This window comes from Hylobates moloch, unplaced genomic scaffold, assembly GCF_009828535.3.
Source record: "Hylobates moloch isolate HMO894 unplaced genomic scaffold, HMol_V3 SCAFFOLD_1, whole genome shotgun sequence".
Classification (NCBI taxonomy): domain Eukaryota; kingdom Metazoa; phylum Chordata; class Mammalia; order Primates; family Hylobatidae; genus Hylobates; species Hylobates moloch.
Window position 1 is genome coordinate 98,975,422 of NW_026652276.1, and position 19,752 is coordinate 98,995,173.

Sequence of the window (19,752 nt, forward strand, 5' to 3'; positions counted from 1 at the left end):
ACAGAGTCTCACTGTGTTGCCTAGGCTGGAGTGCAGTGGCATGATCTCTGCTCACTGCAAGCTCCGCCTCCCAGGTTCACGCCATTCTCCTGCCTCAGCCTCCCAAGTAGCTGGGACTACAGGCACCTGCCACCACGCCCAGCTAATTTCCTGTATTTCTAGTAGAGTTGGGGTTTCACTGTGTTAGCCAGGATGGTCTCGATACCCTGACCTCGTGATCTGCCCGCCTCGGCCTCCCAAAGTGCTGGGATTACAGGTGTGAGCCACTGCGCCCGGCCACAGCATATATTTTTAAAGATTATTTGTATACCCTTTTTTGGTGGTGAATTGTCTGTTTATATTCCTTATCTATATATTTTTTACCTTTTAAAAACAATAAGCATTGTGTCTGTCATAGGAGTTGTAAGCGTTATTTATCCAGTTTGTTGTTTGTGTTCGCTTGTGGAGGTTTTTGTTTTTCATGTTTTCTTTTTTTAGAGATAGGGCCTCACTCCATTGTCCAGGCTGGAGTGCAGTGGCACGATCATAGCTCACTGCAGCCTCGAACTCCTGGCCTCAAGTGATCCTCTTGAGTAGCTGGGACTACAGGCACTTGCCACCACATACAGCTAATTAAAAATTTTTTTTTTGTAGATAAGGTCTTGCCTAGTTGCCTAGCCTGGTCTGGAACTCCTGGGCTCAAGGGATCCTCCTGCGTTGGCCTCCCAAGGTGCTGGGGTTACAGGTGTGAGCCACTGTGCCCAGCCAGGTTTTAAATTTTTTTTTTTTTTTGAAACGGGGTCTGGCTCTGCCACCCAGGCTGGAGTGCAGTGGCCTGATCTTGGCTCACTGCAACCTCCACCTCCGCGTTGATTCTCCTGCCTCAGTCTCCTGAAGGTTTTAAAATTTTTGTACAGTTAGTTAAGTATTTCATTTTATGGTTAATGGATTTTGTTTATTTTTTTATTTTTATTTATTTAATTTTTTTTTTTTTTTTGAGACAGAGTTTCACTCTTGTTGCCTAGGCTGGAGTGCAATGGCACAATCTTGGCTCACTGCAACCTCCACCTCCCGGGTTCAAGCGATTCTCCTGCTTCAGCCTCCTGAGTAGCTGGGATTACTGGCATGCACCACCACACCAGGCTAACTTTGTATTTTTGGTAGAGATGGGGTTTATCCATGTTGGTCAGGCTAGTCTCGAACTCCTGACCTCAGGTTATCTGCCCGCCTTGGCCTCCCAAAGTGCTGAGATTACAGGCATGAGCCACTGCACCTGGTCTATTTATTTTTTTGAGACAGAATCTTGCTCTGTCACCCAAGCTGGAGCATTGGTGCAATCTCAGCTCACTGCAATCTCCGCCTCCCAGGCTCAAGCGATCCTCCCACCTCAGCCTCCCGAGTAGCTGGGACTATATAGATATATGCCACCAGGCCTGGCTAATTTTTGTATTTTTAGTAGAGGTGTGGTCTCGCCATGTTGCCCAAGCTGGTCTCGAACTCCTGAGCTCAAGTCATCCACCCGCTTCTGCCTCCCGGTGTGTTGGGATTACAGGCATGAGCCATTGTGCCCGGCCTGCAGCTGTCTCTTAATGGAACTCCTGCACCACATTTTGCCAGTAGCAGGAGGGTTTAAAAAAAAAAAAGTGCTTTGAAACGTAAGGGAGGGAGAAAAGGGGAAAGGAACTTACTACATTCCAATATGTTAGTAGTGAGCTAGTACCTTCCAGAATTGGCAGATTCTAGAGAGTGGTTGTGGCAGAGTAATTGTGTATACCTAGGGCTGAGCAAGAACCAAAAACAGAAAGGGTGTGAGGTACCCTCAGTCTCGGTGTTGGTCTGTCCAGTGTGACTTCCTGAGTGCTCTGATGACCATTCCAATCTCCCTTCTCACCTCTCTTTCCTCTTCACGCACTGGCCTTCTCATGATTCCTGACTGTACCGGACATCCTCTTTCTGCCTAAGAATTTTGTTTTCTTTCTTTCTTTCCTTCTTTCTTTGTTTTCTTTCTTTCCTTTTCTTTTCCTTTCTTTTTCTTTCTTTCTTTCCTTCTTTCCTTCTTTCTTTCCTTCTTTCTTTCTGTCTGTCTGTCTATCTCTTTCTTTCTGACAGGGTCTTGCTCTGTCACCAAGGCTACAGTGTAGTGCTGTGATCATAGCTCACTGCAGCCTTGACCTCCTGGGCTCAAGCGATCCTCGCACCTCAGCCTGCTAAGTAGCTGGGACCACAGGGACATGCCACCATGCCTAGCTAATTTTTTAATTTTTTGGAGAGACAGGGTCTCACTGTGTTGCCCAGGCTTGTCTTGAACTCCTGGGCTCAAGCGATCCTCCTGCTTCAGCCTCCCAAAGTGTTGAGATTACAGGCATGAGCTACCCCTGCCTGGCCCTGAGAGAGTTTTTGAGTGTTCTCTCTGCCTGGGTCACTTCTACATTTTTCCTGGCTGGCTTCTTCTCATCCATTTTTTTTTTTTTTTTTTGAGACGGAGTCTTGCTCTGTCACCCAGGCTAGAGTGCAGTGGCGCCATCTTGGCTCACTGCATGCTCCGCCTCCTGGGTTCACGCCATTCTCCTGCCTCAGCCTCCTGAGTAGCTGGGACTACAGGCGCCCACCACCACACCTGGCTAATTTTTTTGTATTTTTTTAATAGAGACGGGGTTTCACCGTGTTAGCCAGGATGGTCTCGATCTCCTGACCTCATGATCCACCTGCCTCAGCCTCCCAAAGTGCTGGGATTACAGGTGTGAGCCACCCCATGCGCCCAGCCCTTCTCAACCTTTAAGTGTTTACTTACGGGACACTTCCTCCGGAAAGCCTTCCCTGGCCTCCCAGTCTAAAATAGGTCTCCTGTGTTCTGTCTCATGGAATTAGTTTCTTCTCCTTTCCAACATACAGCCCAGTTTGTAATTATGTATTTATTTGTGTTTTGATGTGTTTGATGAACGTCTTCTCTAACTAGAAGTAAACCATGTTTATTAAATAACTGCATAATCAGTGCCTGGCTCATTGTAGATGCACATTAAATATTTGGCAAAGGAATGAATGAAGGTCCACCATGATTCCACTGATTTCTTTCATGGCCTTCTCTGTAACTGTACTGATCGGTTTTGGTTGTGGTTGTTAGATTGTTGCCTGCCCTGACGTGCTTCCTCAGAAGATGGCACCACCTGGAGCAGTGCAGGAATCCTGCAGCCCCCAGCCCCTGACCGTGGACACCCAGCCTGAGCAAGCGCCACAGAAGCCTCATCCCCTGGAGGAAAATGGTGAGGCTCAGTGATTCAGTGGAACAGATACAGCTCGAGAGTGGGTGCCTTGGCCATGTGGCAGGCATCATCTGCAGGAGAGAGACTCTAGGCTGAGCAGCCTCTCTACAGCCTGCAGGGTCTAGAAGCAGGGAAAGGCCAGGGACCTGGAGTTGAGTCCCTGGTGTTCAATGAAAGCCATTCCTAGGATGGCTAGGAATTACACCAGTTTCATTAAAAAGCTACAATGCAAATGATGACAGCTCTGGGTACAGGGACTGTTAAAAGATCTACAAGTCTTTTACAAAAGTATCACAGATTTTTGCTTTTCCGTCATAGGTTGTCTTTCTTTTATTTTTGAGACAGAGTCTCGCCCTGTTGCCTGGGATGGAGGGCAGTGGTGCGATCTTGGCTCACTGCAGCCTCTGCCTCCCAGGTTCAAGTGATACCTACACCTCAGCCTCCCGAGTAGCTGGGACTACAGGTGCCTGCCACCATGCCTGGCTAATTTTTGGATTTTTAGTAGAGATGGGTTTCACCATGTTAGCCAAGCTAGTCTTGAACTCCTGGCCTCAAGTGATCCACCTACCTTGTCCTGCCAAAGTGCTGGCATTAGAGGTGTGAGCCATTGCACTCAGCCTCCCTCATAGATTTTCTTGTCTTAATGCTTATGTTAAAAAAAAAAAAAAAAAAAACAAGGCCGGGCGCAGTGGCTCACATCTGTAATCCCAGCACTTTGAGAGGCCGAGGCGGGTGTATCATGAGGTCAGGAGATCGAGACCATCCTGGCTAACACAGCGAAACCCCGTCTCTACTAAAAATACAAAAAATCAGCCAGGCGTGGCAGTGGGCAACTGTAGTCCTAGCTACTCAAAAGGGTGAGGCAGGAGAATGGCGTGAATCCGGGAGGCAGAGCTTGCAGTGAGCTGAGATCATGTCACTGCACTCCAGCCTGGGCAACAGGTGAGACTCCGTCTCAAAAAAAAAAAAAAAGCTCCCCAGTTCCTAACTGCATTCATTTCTCGCTGCTCATTCACGCACGTTGAAATCTAATGTGAAGTAGCTTTTCACAATGACTTTTAAAACATCTATTCTCTCCTTCTTCCTCCCCTCCTCAGTTTTATTAACCAGCCTTAGATACACATCAAATTAGAAAAAAAGGAACAGCTAAGTATTATATTATGACATGTGTTCAGTCCCTAATCAGGAAACTCTTGGTGTCAGATATATTTTAGAATTCACCATTTTGCAGATTTAGTAAGGTAATATGATTTATTTATTTATTTATTTTTGGATGATATGATTTATATACCACACATCAAACTAGCAACAGGGTTTGAGTTAGTACCCATAATCACACACATTAATATTTCTGCAGTGAATTGTGTGCATTTTTACAGTAAGTTGATTAAATAAAGACAAATACCTTCACATCAGGTCAAATTTTGCTGTCAAATTAGTTTAATGCCTAAGTTTAATGAAGGGAAAAAAAACACGTTTGGTATTTAAGCTTTCAGATTTCAGCATTGTGGATAAGAGACTGTGGATAAAGGACTGTATTTTCTCGGTTTAATTCCAGACTTCTAGGCTCCATTTGTTGGTCAGGTCTTTCCCTTGACATGTGCCCCTGCCCTAATCATTTCCAGCTTTCCTTTCACTGTGATAGAAAGAACAGCAGCAGCAGCAATATGGCTTCCATAGCACGTGCTCTGTACAGGAACTGTTCTAAGCATTTTCCCTAAATGAACTCATTTAACCCTCAGTGTACCAGGAAAAATAGATCTCACTATTGACCCTGTGGGGCCAGTGGATCCTTCTAATTTTTTTCTATTTTAAGAGTCATTTTATGAATAGTTGACAGAAGAATCAAAGGATAGTGAAAAACAACTTTTTAGAAACTTTAATATATAAAGTACATTTTTATGTATGAACATCATAAAAGATGAAAGAGGCCGGGCACAGTGGCTCACGCCTGTAATCTCAGCAATTTGGGAGGCCGAAGCGGGCGGATCACTTGAGGTCAGGAGTTTGAGACCAGCCTGGCCAACAGGGTGAAATGCTGTCTCTACTAAAAATACAAAAATTAGCTGAGTGTGGTGGCATGCGCCTGTAATCCCACTTACTCAGGAGCAGAGGCATAAGAATCGCTTGAACCCAGGATGTAGAGGTTGCAATGAGCTGAGAGTGTGCCACTGCACTCCAACATGGGTGACAGAGTGAAACTCCATCTCAAAAAAAAAAAAAAAAAAAAAAAAAGGCCAGGCGTGGTAGCTCATGCCTGTAATCCCAAACTTTGGGAGGCCGAGGCAGGTGGATCACAAGGTCAGGAGATCGAGACCATCCTGGCCAACATGGTGAAACCCCGTCTCTATTAAAAATACAAAAATTGGCCAGGTGTGGTGGCACGTGCCTGTAATCCCAGCTACCCAGGAGGCTGAGGCAGGAGAATCGCTTGAACCAGGGAGGTGGAGGTTGCAGTGAGCCAAGATCACGCCACTGTATTCCAGACTGGCAACAGAGTGAGACTCCATCTCAGAAAAAAAAAAGAAAAAGAATACTATCGGCTAGACGTGGTGGCTCACACCTGTAATCCCTGCACTTTGGGAGGCCAAGGTGGGTGGATCACCTGAGGTCAGGAGTTCAAGACCAGCCTGGCCAACATGATGAAACCCCGTCATGATGAAACCCTGTCTCTACTAAAAATACAAAAAATTAGCTGGGTGTGGTGGTGCGCGCCTGTAATCCCAGCTACTCAGGAGGCTGAGGCATGAGAATCGTTTGAACTGGGGAGGCAAAGGTTGCAGTGAGCTGAGACCGTGGCACTGGACTCCAGCCTGGGCAACAAGAGCAAAACCCCGTCTCAGAAAAGAAAAGAATACTGTCACACAATGCTTTTAGCAAATTTAGTCCTTCTAGCAAAATGTGATGGTCCAGAATCTCTTATTATCTTATTATTGCAAAATACTGTGTGATGAAGTCCTCACTGTTGAATGCCTCACAGGATAAGAATGCCATTTTCCTTTTTGAAATTAGAAATACATTGTTCATCATTGATTCTTGAGTTTAAGAAAATTTATCTAGGATGTTATCATTTGAAACTCATTCTAGAATCTCTGTTACACTTTCAGTTTCATCATTCTCATTAGCGAGTACAGCTGTCTTTCTGTGTCATCTACTGAATTGCCTGATAATAGTCGTCCTCTGCTAATTTTCCTCTCTTTGCCAATGTAGGCAGCAAATGAAAAATTCGGAATTCTCAACCGTGTTCAATGAAAGCTAAACAAAGGTGTTAGCGATTTTTTTGGTATAAAAGAAAGTAGCTTCATGCCTGTAATCCCAGCATTTTTGGAGGCCAAAGCAGTTGGATCTCTTGAGCGCAGGAGTTTGATACCAGCCTGGGCAACGTGGCGAAAACTCGCCTCTACCAAAAATACAAAAATTGGCCATGTGTGGTGGCTCATGCCCGTAATCCCAGCACTTTGGGAGGCCAAGGCGGGCAGATCACCTGAGGTCAGGAACTTGAGACTAGCCTGACCAACATGGCGAAACCCCATCTCTACTAAAAATACAAAAAATTAGCCGGGCGTGGTGGCGGACGCCTGTAATCCTAGTAGCTACTCAGGAGGCTGAGTCAGGAGAATTGCTTGAACCCGGGAGGTGGAGGTTGCAGTGAGCTGAGATTGCACCACTGCACTCCAGCCTGGGTGACGAGCAAAACTCTGTCTCAAAAAAAAAAAAATATGTATTAGCTAGGCATGGTGGCACACGCCTGTGGTCCTGGCTATACCAGAGGTTGAGGTGGGAGATTGCTCGAGCCCAGGAGTTCGAGGCTGCAGTGAGCTGTGATTGTGCCACTGCAGTCCAGCCTGGGAGCCAGAGTGAGACTCTGTCTCCATAAAAAAAAATTAAAAATAAAATTTAAAACTGCTCAGAAAAGCCGGGGGTGGTGGCTCATGCTTGTAATCCCAGCACTTTGCTAGGCTGAGGTGGGTGGATCACCTGAGGTCAGGAGTTTGAGACCAGCCTGGTCAACGTGGTGAAACCCCGTCTCTACTAAAAATATACAACAATTATCCAGGCGTGGTGGTACATGCCTGTAATCCCAGCTACTTGGGAGGCTGAGACAGGAGAATCGCTTGAACATGGGAGGTGGAGGTTGCTGTGAACCGAGATTGTGCCACTGCACTCCAGCCTGGGCGACAGAGTGATACTCTGTCTCAAAAAAAAAAAAAAAGACTGCTCAGAAAAGAAATGGAAACCACTAGGATTGTGTGCAGGACACCTGGGTATGCCAACAGGTAATCCTTACAGTAGCTCAGTGGAATAGCTGTTACTGTTATCCTTCTGTTAGAAATTAAGCTCAGGGCTGGGGCTGGTGGCTCACGCCTGTAATCCCAGCACTTTGGGAAGCCAGGGCGGGTGGATCACCTGAGGTCAGGAGTTTGAGACCAGCCTGGCCAACATGGTGAAACCCCGTCTCTACTAAAAATACAAAAAAATTAGCTGGGCATGGTGGCAGGCACCTGTAGTCCAGCTTGTTGGGAGTCTGAGGCAGGAGAATCACTTGAGTCCAGGAGATGGAGGTTGCAGTGAGCAGAGATCGTGCCACTGCACTCCAGCCTGGGTGACAAAGCAAGACTCCGTCTCAAAAAAAAAAAAAAAAAAGAAAAGAAAAGAAAAGAAAAGAAATTAAGCTGAGTCCTCGAGAGGTTAAGTTGATTTGTCCAAGGTCACAAAGCTATGGAATAACAGAGCTGGGATTTGAACCCAAGCACCCTGACTGAATACATCCTCCTCCCCTCTTCTGAGCCATCTCATCTTTGCTTTTTTTTTTTGAGACAGGGTCTCACTCTGTTGCCCAGGCTGGAGTGCAGTGGCGTGACTGCAACCTCTGCCTCCCAGGTTCAAGCGACTCTCCTGCCTCAGCCTCCTGAGTAGCTGGGAGGCATGTGCCACCATGCCTGGCCATATCTGGTCTTTGCTTCAGCACCAGCTTCTCCTAGGCACAGACTGCTCCCTCCTCGAGTCACTTGGGTTCTGTCCACTTTCAGGGTTTCTCTCCATCTGGCTCTTGTCCTCTGTTTCTAGCTGCTTCTCATCCTCTCTGCCCTGTTAACCAGATCCTAGCCGGTTTATTTTAGCAAAATTACTTTTCATTCGGACATAGACCTTATTCACCATTTTCATCAACTTCTGTTTTCAGTCTTTAGCCACTCCTGGTTTCAGATCCCTTCTCTGCTTTTGGCTTTCATCTGTAACCATTGTCCCGTCCTTTTTGTATCATTGCTCCTTATTTCGTAGTGATTGGAAATCAGCAAGCCACGGATGCCCCGAGAGCTCCAGGACTCCAGATCTAAATACTAACAGGGTCTAAACTGTCCGGTTACAGCTTAATCCCAGGCAGGTCTGTGCAAGTCAAGGCACACGTGGATGGTGAGATCCAGACATGCCGTGGACCTTAGACAAAGAGCAAGCAGAGGTGACCTCAGGGGGTCAGGTGGTCCCTAGCTTCCAGAGGTGAGACGTCCGAGTGTTGCACATGCTGTTCCTGCTGTGGGGAAAGCACCCCGTCTCCCCGATCTCCATTCCTACTGCCCAGAGTCACTTTCTGGGGAAAGGCTTTGCTGCTGCCCCTGCCTCCCCTGCTCCGCTCTGTAAGTGCTCCTGCCTCTATGGTCCCACAGGAACTTGGGTCAACTTTCATCATGGCACTCTTCATGCTGTGCTGTAAGGCTTACCTGTGTGTCCTTCCCATTAGGCAAGGGGTATCCAGTGTTTTGGCTTTCTTGGGACACATTGGAAGAAGAATTGTCTTGGGCCACACATAAAATACACTGAGCTTAAACAAAATAAAAATTGCAAAAAAAACCTCATGTTTATTTTTTTGAGATGGAGTTTCGCTCTTGTTGCTCAGGCTGGAGTGCAATGGCGTGATCTCAGTTCACCGCAATCTCTGCCTCTCAGGTTCAAGCGATTCTCCTACCTCAGTCTCCCGAGTAGCTGGGATTACAGGCATGCACCACACACCCAGCTAATTTTGTATTTTTAGTAGAGACAGGGTTTCTCCATGTTGGTCAGGCTGGTCTGGTACTCCTGGCCTCAGGTGATCCGCCCGCATCAGCCTCCCAAAGTGCTAGGATTACAGGCATGAACCATCGTGCCTGGCCCTTCATAATGTTTTAAGAAAGTTTACAGATTTGTGGGCCAGGCATGGTGGCTCACACCTGTAATCGCAGCACTTTAGGAGGCCGAACCAGGCGGATCACTTGAGACCAGGACTTCAAGACCATCCTGGCCAACATGGCGAAACCCCGTCTCTACTAAAAATACAAAAATTAGCCAGGCATGGTGGCACATCCCTGTAATCCCAGCTACTCGGGAAGCTGAGGCAGGAGACGCTCTTGAACCTGGGAGGCGGAGGTTGCAGTTGGTCAAGATTGTACCACTACACTTCAGCCTGGGCAACAGAGCGAGACTCCATCTCAAAAAAAACAAAACAAAATTAGCCAGGTGTGGTGGTGGGCGCCTGTAATCCCAGCTACTTGGGAGGCTGAGGCAGGAGAATCACTTGAACCCAGGAGGCGGAGGTTGCAGTGAGCTGAGATTGCACCACTGCACTCCGGCCTGGGTGACAGAGTGAGACCTTGTCTCAAAAAAAAAAAAAAAGAAAGTTTACAAATTTGTGTTGGGGCACATTCAAAGCCATCCTGGGCCACGGGCCGTGGGTTGGACAAGCTTGCATTAGACAGTTTTCCAAGGTAAGAACTGTTCTGTCTATTCCTGAGATAGGCAGACAGAGAGAGAGAGTAGATTTAATACATACTTCTTGACTGAATAGAAACTAACCATGGAAATTCTGGAAGGGATTTCTGAGGCCGTGGTAATCCAAGAGTGGTCCAGGAAGCAGTGGCACTGGCATCACCTGGGAGCTTATTAGAAGTGCAAACTAGGTGCTGGGCATGGTGGCTCACACCTGTAATCCCAGCACTTTGAGAGGCTATTCCAGGCGGATCACCAGAGTTTGAGACCAACCTGGACAACGTGGTGACACCCTGTCTCTACTAAAACTACAAAAATTAGCCAGGCTTGGTGGTGCACACCTGTAATCCCAGCTACTCGGGAGGCTGAGGCAGGAGGATTGCTGGAACCCAGGAGGCAGAGGTTGCAGTGAGCTGAGATCACGCCACTGTACTCTAGCCTGGGCCACAGAGTGAGACTCTGTCTCAAAAAAAAAAAAAAATTAAATTAAATTAAAAAATAAAAAATAAATGCAAACTCTCAGGCCTCACCCCAGGCCTTTTGAGTCAGAATCTGCAAGTACCAAGATCTCCTAGGGGATGTAGGTGATTTATTTGTACATTAAAGCTTGAGCAGCCCTGGACTGTTAGGAATGCTTCAGTTTCATGGAAGATGTGGGACTTTGGTGGTTCTTTGAGATAATAAAATTTGATCTTGGCAAAGCAGAATGCATCCTTTTTTTTTTTTGAGAGGGAGTCTTGCTCTGTCACCCAGGCTGGAGTGCAGTGGTGTGATCTCGGCTCATTGCAACCTCCGCCTCCTGGGTTCAAGTGATTCTCCTGCCTCAGCCTCCTGAGCAGCTGGGACTACAGGCACCCGCCACCATGCCCGGCTAATTTTTGCATTTTTAGTAGAGATGAGGTTTCACCATATTGGCCAGGCTGGTCTCTAACTCCTGACCTTGTGATCTGCCTGCCTTGGCCTCCCAAAGTGCTAGGATTACAGGCGTGAGCCACTGTGCCTGGCCCCCACTTTGAGACGGAGTCTTGCTCTGTCGCCCAGGCTGGAGTGCAGTGGCACGATCTTGGCTCACTGTAACCTCCACCTCCCAGGTTCAAGCAATTCTCCTGCCTCAGCCTCTTGAGTAGCTGGGACTACAGGCGCCCGCCACCACACCCGGCTAATTTTTGTATTTTTAGTAGAGGCGGGGTTTCACCATATAGGCCGGGCTGGTCTCGAACTGCTGACCTTGTGATCCGCCTGCGTTGGCCTCCCAAAGTGCTGGGATTACAGGCGTGAGCCACCACGCCCAGTGTTTTGTTTTTTTTTTTCCTGAGACAGTGGCTGACTCTTGCCCAGGCTGGAGTGTAGTGGTGCAATCTTGGCTGATTGCAACCTCTGCCTCCTAGGTTCAGGCGATTATCATGCCTTATCCTCTAAAGCAGCCAGGATTACAGGCGTAATCCTGTTACAGGATCACCACATCTGGCTAATTTTTGTATTTTTAGTAGAGATGGAATTTTGCCTTGTTGGCCAGGATGGCCTTGAATCCTGGCCTCACGTGATCTGCCCCCCCTTGACCTCCCAAAGTGCTGGTATTACAGGCGTGAGCCACTGTGCCTGGTCACAGAATGCATCCTTTATAGCGGAAAGGCAAGCAGGGATTAGCCTGACCAAAGTAGGAAGTCTAGGGGAAAGGAGAAATAACAGAGTGTGAGAGGATCCAGAAATTAGAGAGTCTTGACAGCCAGGCAGAAGAATTTGGCCTCGGTGCAGTAGGGGCCATTATGGATTCCTGAGCATAAGAGGAACGTGATGGCAATGAGAACCAGGCAAAGATGTTCTCACTTAAACCTCTTTTTCTCCTCCCTTAGCCCTTCCTGTTCTCCAAGTTCCTTCCCTTCCCCTGAAGGACAGCCAGGAGCTGACAGCTTCACTTCTCTCAACTGGGTCCCAGGTGAGCTGGTGCCCCTTTGCCCTCAGAGAGGACCCATCCTGAACCTTCACTAGGAGTTCTGTTTCTTTAGCCAGTGACCAGGCCCGTCTTGAGTTGGTACCTTCATTCCTTTGGCCTTTTTCATTTCTGCCTAGTCCTTTCCCATCCTCTTTGAGGCACAGTTCCTCCCCGTTTCTTTACTTAATGAGCCCAGTTCTTCCCCTCACTCCAAATTTGGACATAGGGAATGAGAATTTAGTGGAGATCTCCTGTTTCAGAAGTTGGTGAAAATTGAAGAGGTGGCTGATGTGGCTGTATCCTTCATCCTGGAGGAATGGGGGCATTTGGACCAGTCCCAGAAGTCCCTTTATAGGGATGACAGGAAGGAGAACTATGGGAGTATTACTTCCATGGGTAAGGATTATTTCATCTGCATGGATTAGGACATCTTTATTTTGTTATCTTGTAAAGAGTATTTCTGGCACATCTTATAATGGCATTTATGTTTTATGTGCTGTGACTTTGCTTTTTTTTTTTTTTTTGTAAAAGAATAAATCAACCTTCACTTTTTTTTTCTTATTCAGCGTATTCTGATTGTTTCCATCTTAATAAGAGTATGATTAAACACTGATAGTACTTGTGGGGACTGTTTTTGCAATCCAGCAGATGCTAACTTTTTACTGCTTTAAAATAAGAGTGGGCCGGCTGTGGTGGCTCACGCCTGTAATCCTAGCATTTTGGGAGGCCAAGGTGGGAGAATCACTTGAGTCCTTTGGACTTCAACAGATTTTTGGTAGTTACTGTACTGTTTAATAAATTGAATAATTTTGCCAGGTGTGGTAGCTCACACCTGTAATCCCAGCACTTCCAGAGGCCGAGGCGGGTGGATCACCTGAGGTCAGGAGTTCAAGACCAGCCTGGCCAACATGGTGAAACCCCATCACTACTACAAATACAAAAATCAGCCAGGCGCGGTGGCGGGCACCTGTAATCCCAGCTACTCGGGAGGACTTCATTACCATTCTTAAGTCACTGATACCTATTTTATGATGTTCGCCTTGGCACCTACATTTTACCTGTCATATCGCTTCTTGAAGTTTGTGGCCCTATTTCTAACTAAGTTATAATCCTGGAAGCTAATATTTAATTGTACTGTCTGGAGCAGTTATAAAAATCTCAGCACTCCTGCAGACATTTTGGAGATTATAGCTTTTACCCTTTTTTTAGTAAATTATTTTAGAAGAACCACTCTATCAGGCATACTGGAAGACTTCAGATGCAAACATACACACTGCAAAATATATTTATTTTATTATTTTATTTTTTTGAGATGGAGTCTCACTCTGTCTCCCAGGCTGGAGTGCAATGGCGCGATCTTGGCTCCCTGCAACCTCCGCCTCCTGGTTTCAAGCAATTCTCCTGCCTCAGCCTCCTGAATAGCTGGGGTTACAGGTGTGTGCCACCACGGCCAGCTAATTTTTGTACTTTTAATAGAGACAGGGTTTCACCATATTGGCCAGGCTGGTCTCAAACTCCTGACCTCATGATCTGCCCAGTTGGCCTCCCAAAGTGCTGGGATTAACAGGCGTGAGCCACCGCGCCTGGCCCACAATGCAAAATTTCTTTTGAAAAGCACTATGTCAGTTTACATTGTTTAACCGTTTTAGTTCGTTCACAGGCTTTTATTTAACAGGTATAGAGCCGACTCCTGTTCTTTTAAATTTTCTTTCTTTCTTTTTTTTTTTTTTTTTTGAGACAGAGTCTCGCTGTCGCCCAGGCTGGAGTGCAGTGGCGCGATCTCGGCTCACTGCAGGCTCTGCCGCCCAGGGTTCACGCCATTCTCCTGCCTCAGCCTCCCGAGTAGCTGGGACTACAGGCGCCCGCCACCTCGCCCGGCTAATTTTTTGTATTTTTAGTAGAGACGGGGTTTCACTGTGTTAGCCAGGATGGTCTCGATCTCCTGACCTCATGATCCGCCCGCCTCGGCCTCCCAAAGTGCTGGGATTACAGGCGTGAGCCACCGCGCCCGGCCTCTTTTAAATTTTCAATTTTTAATTACTATTAATATTTATTTGTATTTATTTCCTTTTTTTGATTTATTTGTGCATGCCTCTGTTCATTAATCTATTGGGATCTTGGTAGTCTTTTTTTATTTTGATGTTTTAATTTTTGTGGTTAAAAATCAAATTTATGCTTTAAAATTATTAAGTCAATAATTTTATGACTATTGATTTTTCACGGATCCCTTTATCTCAGTGAATTACTCATATAGTGTGTTATATTTAATGCAAATTTTAAAAATTCTCATCTTTTAAAATTAATTTCCAATAGCTTCCTTGTTTATTTGAGCCTGTTACTCTTGCTTTATCTTTTTCAGTTACTTTACAGGTACCTAATGGATTTCAGAGTTTGAGGTTCTTGGCATAGTTCTTTTCTATGGTATTCTCTGAGCAGTTTTAAATGTGTAGTTTCTGATGTTTTTCTCATTCTCTATCTCTTCATTATAACAATCTGTATTTATCACTTCAATACACTATTCTATATTGATTATATGGCCAGTGGTTTCTGCCTCCTTTACTTCTCTTGGAAGGCCATGTTAGATTATTTTCACATCTGTGGATTTCCATTAATAACAGCATCACCGAAGGTCAAAATTAAAGAAAGTACCCATCAGATTTGGAAGTGAGATTTTTACAACATAAGTAAATGAGCCTTGGAGGCAGCAGTTTCCGTGGTGTGGCAGGGGTGTTGGGGAACAAGGGACAGTTTCTTTGAGGATTGCAAAGGAGTGGAATTTGAAAAAGCTATCGTAGATGAACGTAAGGACTTTGTCTCTAAAGGGGAAGAGAGGCCTGGTCACTGAAAGAGTAATGGGTTGGATGGGGGAATTGTTTTTTGTTTCCCTTTTTTTTTTTTTTTTTTTTGAGACAGGGTCTCGCTCTGTTGCCCAGGCAGGAGTGCAGTGGTACGATCTTGGCTCACTGCAACCTCTGCCTCCTGGGTTCAAGCTATTCTCTTGCTTCTGCCTCCCGAGTAGCTGGGATTACAGGCACCCTCCACCACACCCGCCTAATTTTTGTGTTTTTAGTAGAGATGAGGTTTCACCATGTTGGCCAAGCTGGTCTCAAGCTCCTGACCTCAGGTGATCCAACCGCCTCGACCTTCCAAAGCGCTGGGATTACAGGCGTGAGCCACCACGCCTGGCCCGTATGTTTTTTTAATGGGAGAAATTTTCAGCATATTTAAATGCTACTGGAGAAGAACTAGTAGAGTAGAATATAGAGGCAAGGAGGAGCAGACAGGCTGGGCGTGATGTCTCATGCCTGTAATCCCAGCACTTTGGGAGGCTGAGGTGGGCAGATCACTTGAGGCCAGGAGTTTGAGATCAGCCTGGCCAACGTGGCAAAAACTTCTCTCTACTAAAAATACAAAAATTATCCGGGCATGGTGGCACGCACCTGTACTCTCAACTACTTAGGAGCTGAGGCAGGAGAATTGCTTGAATCCGGGAGGTGGAGGTTGCAGTGAGCTGAGATCATGCCATTGCACTCCAGCCTAGGTGACAATGTGAGACCCTATCTCAAAATAAAAAAAAAAAAGAGAAAAAAATGGAGGGCCAGTTAGCTGATGTTGGGAGATCCCTGGAAAGCAGGAAGGTATGGTGAGATCTGGGGCACAGGAAGGAGGAAGGACTGACCTCAGCTCAAGAGACATGTCTCCATTGAGAGACAAGGGAAGGAGGAAGTGAGTAGGCTGCCTGCTCAGAGCGCAGGAACTCATGCCTGTAATCTCAGCATTTTGGGAGGCCAAGGAAGGAGTATCACTTGAGGCCAGGAGTTTGAGACCAGCCTGGGCAACATAGTGAGACAAACCCTTGCAAAATATACAAAGATTAGCCAGGCATGGTGGTGCATGCCTATAGAGGCTGAGGTGGGAGGATTGCTTCAACCAGGGAGTTAGAAGTAACAGTAAGCTGTGATTGTGCTGCTATGTTCCAGCCTGGGTGACAGAGCAAGACCCAGTCTGAAATAAATAAATAAATAAATAAATAAATAAATAAATAAATAAATAAATAAGAAAAAAATACTGTGGTAGCTGGGATTAGCTGCATAGTTAAATGAGGGAGGAAAAAACATAAAAAGTCTGGTTTTGTGATAGGGTTTTTTGTTTATATCCCTGTTTTTACTGTTTCAGTGTCTTTTTAGGAAGGTAAGTAAAAGTAGCTATATGGTAAATTAAAATTAAAATTGTCTTCATAGTTTAGGAATTATAACTTCTGACTATATCAAAAAAGGATTATGGTAGCTCCCTTAAAGGGTCATTGTAAGGATTAAATATACCATAAAATTGTAAAGTACTTAGTGTAGTGCTAGACTCATAGCACTCAGCAAATGTTTAGCTCTTATTACTAATATAATACTGAACACTCTCCTCACGAAAATATCTTGGGACATTCTCAATAGGCCATGATACTCCCTGGGTTGTTTTTTGTTTTTGTTTTTGTTTTTTTTTGGGGGGACAGAGTCTCGCTCTGTCACCCAGACTGGAGTGCAGTGGTGTGATCTCAACTCACTGCAACCTCTGCCTCCTGGGTTCAAGCGATTCTTGTGCCTCAGCCTCCTGAGTAGCTGGGATTACAGGCGTGTGCCACGAAGCCTGGCTACTTTTTTTCGTATTTTTAGTAGAGACAGGTTTTCATCATGTTGGCCAGGCTGGTATCAAACTCCTGACCTCAAATGATCCGCCCACCTTGGCCTCCCACAGTGCTGGGATTACAGGCGTGAGCCACCACACCTGGCTGATAATTTTTGTATTTTTTGTAGAGACAGGGTTTTGCCGTGTAGGTCAGGCTGATCTCAAACTCCTGGCCTCAAGTGAACCGCCCGCCTTGGCTTCCCAAAGTGCTGGGATTACAGGCATGAGCCACTGTGCCTGGCCAATACTCTGTTTTTTGTTAACTACTGAAGATTTGTCTCTGCAAACCATATTAAAACATCAGTGTTTTGAGTAAAGTATCTTGCTGATACAGTTGCACAAAGGGACTAATTATAGCCACTGAAACATCCACCGTTTTATCAGTGACTGCTGAACATTAACCTAGTTCTTGGAAGCAGTAGGTTCTTCTCTGGATATAGAAAGAATGTCTTTTTTCCTTTAGATTAATTCATACCAAACGAAATTCTCTGGGCACTGAGAAACCTAGAAAGATCACCTTTCTTTTCTAGGCTATGAATTCAGAAGAAGAGGAAGGTGAAGATGGGGTTAGCTGCATAACCTGCTATCCAGTTTTATTAAGAATATTGCCCAGTCGTGACTGGGCGCGGTGGCTCACGTCTATAATCCCAGCAGTTTGGGAGGCCAAGGTGGGTGGATCACTAGGTCAGGAGTTCGAGACCAGCCTGGCCAATATGGTGACACCCCATCTCTGCTAAAATTACAAAAATTAACTGGGAATGGTGGTGCGCGCCTGTAGTTCCAGTGACTCGGGAGGCTGAGGCAGAAGAATCACTTGAACCCGGGAGGCAGAGGTTGCATTCAGCTGAGATCACACCACTGCACTTCAGCCTGGGTGGCAAAGCGAGACTCCGTCTCAACAGAAAAAAAAAAAAAGAATATTGCTCAGTCGCGTTGGCTCACGTCTGTAATCCCAGCACTTTGGGAAGCTGAGGTGGGAGGATCACTTGAGCTCAGGAGTTTGAAACCATCATGGGCAACATAATGAGACCTTCATCTCTACAAAAATATAAAAATTAGTTGAGCATGGTGGTGTGCACCTGTAGTCCTAGCTACTTGGGAGGCTGAGGTGGGAGGATCGCTTGAGCCCAGGAGGTTGAGGATGCAGTGAGCCATGATGGCCCCACGGCACTCCAGCCTGGGTGACAGAGTGAGACCCTGTCTCAAAACACACACATACACGCGCGCACACATACACGCGCGTGCACACACACACACAAGAGAACATTTAACATGATACAGGTAGTTGTAGGTGCCACACTGAGAGGAGACCCTCTTCGTTCAGTGGAATGACTGATTTTCAGTCTCCTTCCTTTGAACATTTTTTGCCAGCTCTTCCTTCCTTAACCTCCCTCACTTTTCTGCTTGAATATTTTTCATCCCATCCCTGTACTGTAAAAGTCCCTTTACAGAATCATGGATCCCTAGCACATGTCAGTTTGACTTCATTATCCCCTCATTTTATTTCTTCAAATTCAAGGAAAAGCTCATTTTTTAATTCTCTCTCTGTTATTTCAGGTTATGAGTCCAGGGACAATATGGAGCTCATAGTGAAGCAGATTTCTGATGACTCTGAATCACACTGGGTGGTGCCAGAACACACCGAAAGGAGCGTTCCCCAGGATCCAGACTTTGCAGAAGTCAGTGACCTTAAAGGCATGGTACAAAGGTGGCAGGTCAACCCCACTGTGGGGAAATCAAGGCAGACTCCTTCCCAGAAAAGGGATCTGGACGCAATCACAGACATTAGCCCTAAGCAAAGCACACATGGCGAGAGAGGGCACAGATGCAGCGATTGTGGCAAATTCTTCCTCCAAGCCTCAAACTTTATTCAGCATCGGCGCATCCACACTGGAGAAAAACCGTTTAAGTGCGGAGAATGTGGGAAGAGCTACAATCAGCGGGTGCACCTCACCCAGCACCAGCGCGTCCACACAGGGGAGAAACCCTACAAATGTCAGGTGTGCGGAAAGGCTTTCCGGGTGAGCTCCCACCTGGTTCAGCACCACAGCGTCCACAGCGGAGAGAGGCCCTATGGCTGCAATGAGTGCGGGAAGAACTTCGGTCGCCATTCGCATCTGATCGAACACCTAAAACGCCACTTCAGGGAGAAATCCCAGAGATGTACGTGTGAGGAGTTTATATCCGGGGGATAACTGGAGGCAAAAAGCAAAAGGTGTTTTATTAGTACGGTACAACAGGACAGATGGGTGGTGATACTGGAGGGGTAGGAAGAGGCAAAGGCTATTGTTTATTTGGTTCTTATGTATTTATTTTTTGAGACAGTCTCACTCTGTCGCCCAGGCTGGAGTGCAGTGGCGAGATCTCAGCTCACTGCAACTTCCGCCTCCCCAGTTCAAGCAATTCTCCTGCCTCAGCCTCCCACGTAGCTGAGACGACAGGTGCGCACCAGCACGCCCGGGTAATTTTTGTGTTTCTAGTAGAGACAGGGTTTCCCCATGTTGGCCAGGCTGGTTTTGAACTCCTGACCTCAGGTGATCCGCCTGCCTTGGCCTCCCAAAGTGCTGGGATTATAGGCATGAGCCACTGTGCAGGCTGTGCTCTCAGCTGTTAGTGGTTCCTTCTGGTAATTCCGTATTTTAAAATAATACTGCTATTATTAGTTGGCTCATCAATTTTAAATGTTATCTATTGACTTTCTATGGTAGTAAATGAGGATTTGGCTCCCTTATATGCTTTCCTGTCTTTCCCCTTTTCCCAATTTAGTTATTTTACTTATTTGAAAACAATAGCCTGGGTACAGTGGCTCACACCTGTAATCTCAGTGCTTCGGGAGGCGGCTGAGCTAGGAGGATTACTTGAGGCCAGGCGTTCAAGACCACCCTGGGCAACATAGCAAGACCTTGTGTCTACAAAAAAATTTAAAAATTGCCTGGGCATGGTGGCATGTGCCTGTAGTTCCAGCTCCTCGGAAGGCTGAGGCGGGAGGATCTCTTAGCCCAGGAGTTCAAGACTGCAGTGAGTTTAATTGTGCCTGTGAATAGCCACTGCACTCTAGCCTGGCCAACAGAGCGAGACTTCTTCTCAAACAACAAACAAGCACAAACCCAATAAAATAACAGTAGTACAGGAAGCTTGGAGAAAATAAAAAGAAAAAATAAATCA

General features: G+C 46.2%; 2 protein-coding genes across 9 annotated transcripts in view; one reads left to right on the forward strand and one right to left on the reverse strand.

Annotated features, from left to right (window-relative positions):
* Positions 1 to 19,752, forward strand: part of ZKSCAN5 (zinc finger with KRAB and SCAN domains 5) — a 35,605-nt gene that overhangs the window by 4,872 nt on the left and 10,981 nt on the right. For 6 of the 8 annotated variants that reach the window (XR_004370416.2, XM_032755960.2, XM_058443032.1 and 3 more), the window contains 4 exons: positions 3,101 to 3,239; positions 11,831 to 11,913; positions 12,171 to 12,306; positions 18,145 to 18,750. Coding sequence is in view for 7 of the 8 variants with exons in the window: in XM_032755960.2 (XP_032611851.1) it covers positions 3,101 to 3,239; positions 11,831 to 11,913; positions 12,171 to 12,306; positions 18,145 to 18,750 (964 nt within the window). In the remaining variant the exon portion in view is untranslated. The remainder of the gene's footprint in view (positions 1 to 3,100; positions 3,240 to 11,830; positions 11,914 to 12,170; positions 12,307 to 18,144; positions 18,751 to 19,752) is intronic. The other 2 variants (XM_032755962.2, XM_032755963.2) reach the window with 2 other exon arrangements.
* FAM200A (family with sequence similarity 200 member A) overlaps positions 18,422 to 19,752 on the reverse strand; it is a 34,593-nt gene continuing 33,262 nt past the window's right edge. Inside the window, exon 3 of the mRNA XM_032755967.2 lies at positions 18,422 to 18,782. Within this exon, the coding sequence (XP_032611858.1) occupies positions 18,717 to 18,782 (66 nt within the window). The 3' untranslated portion in view covers positions 18,422 to 18,716. The remainder of the gene's footprint in view (positions 18,783 to 19,752) is intronic.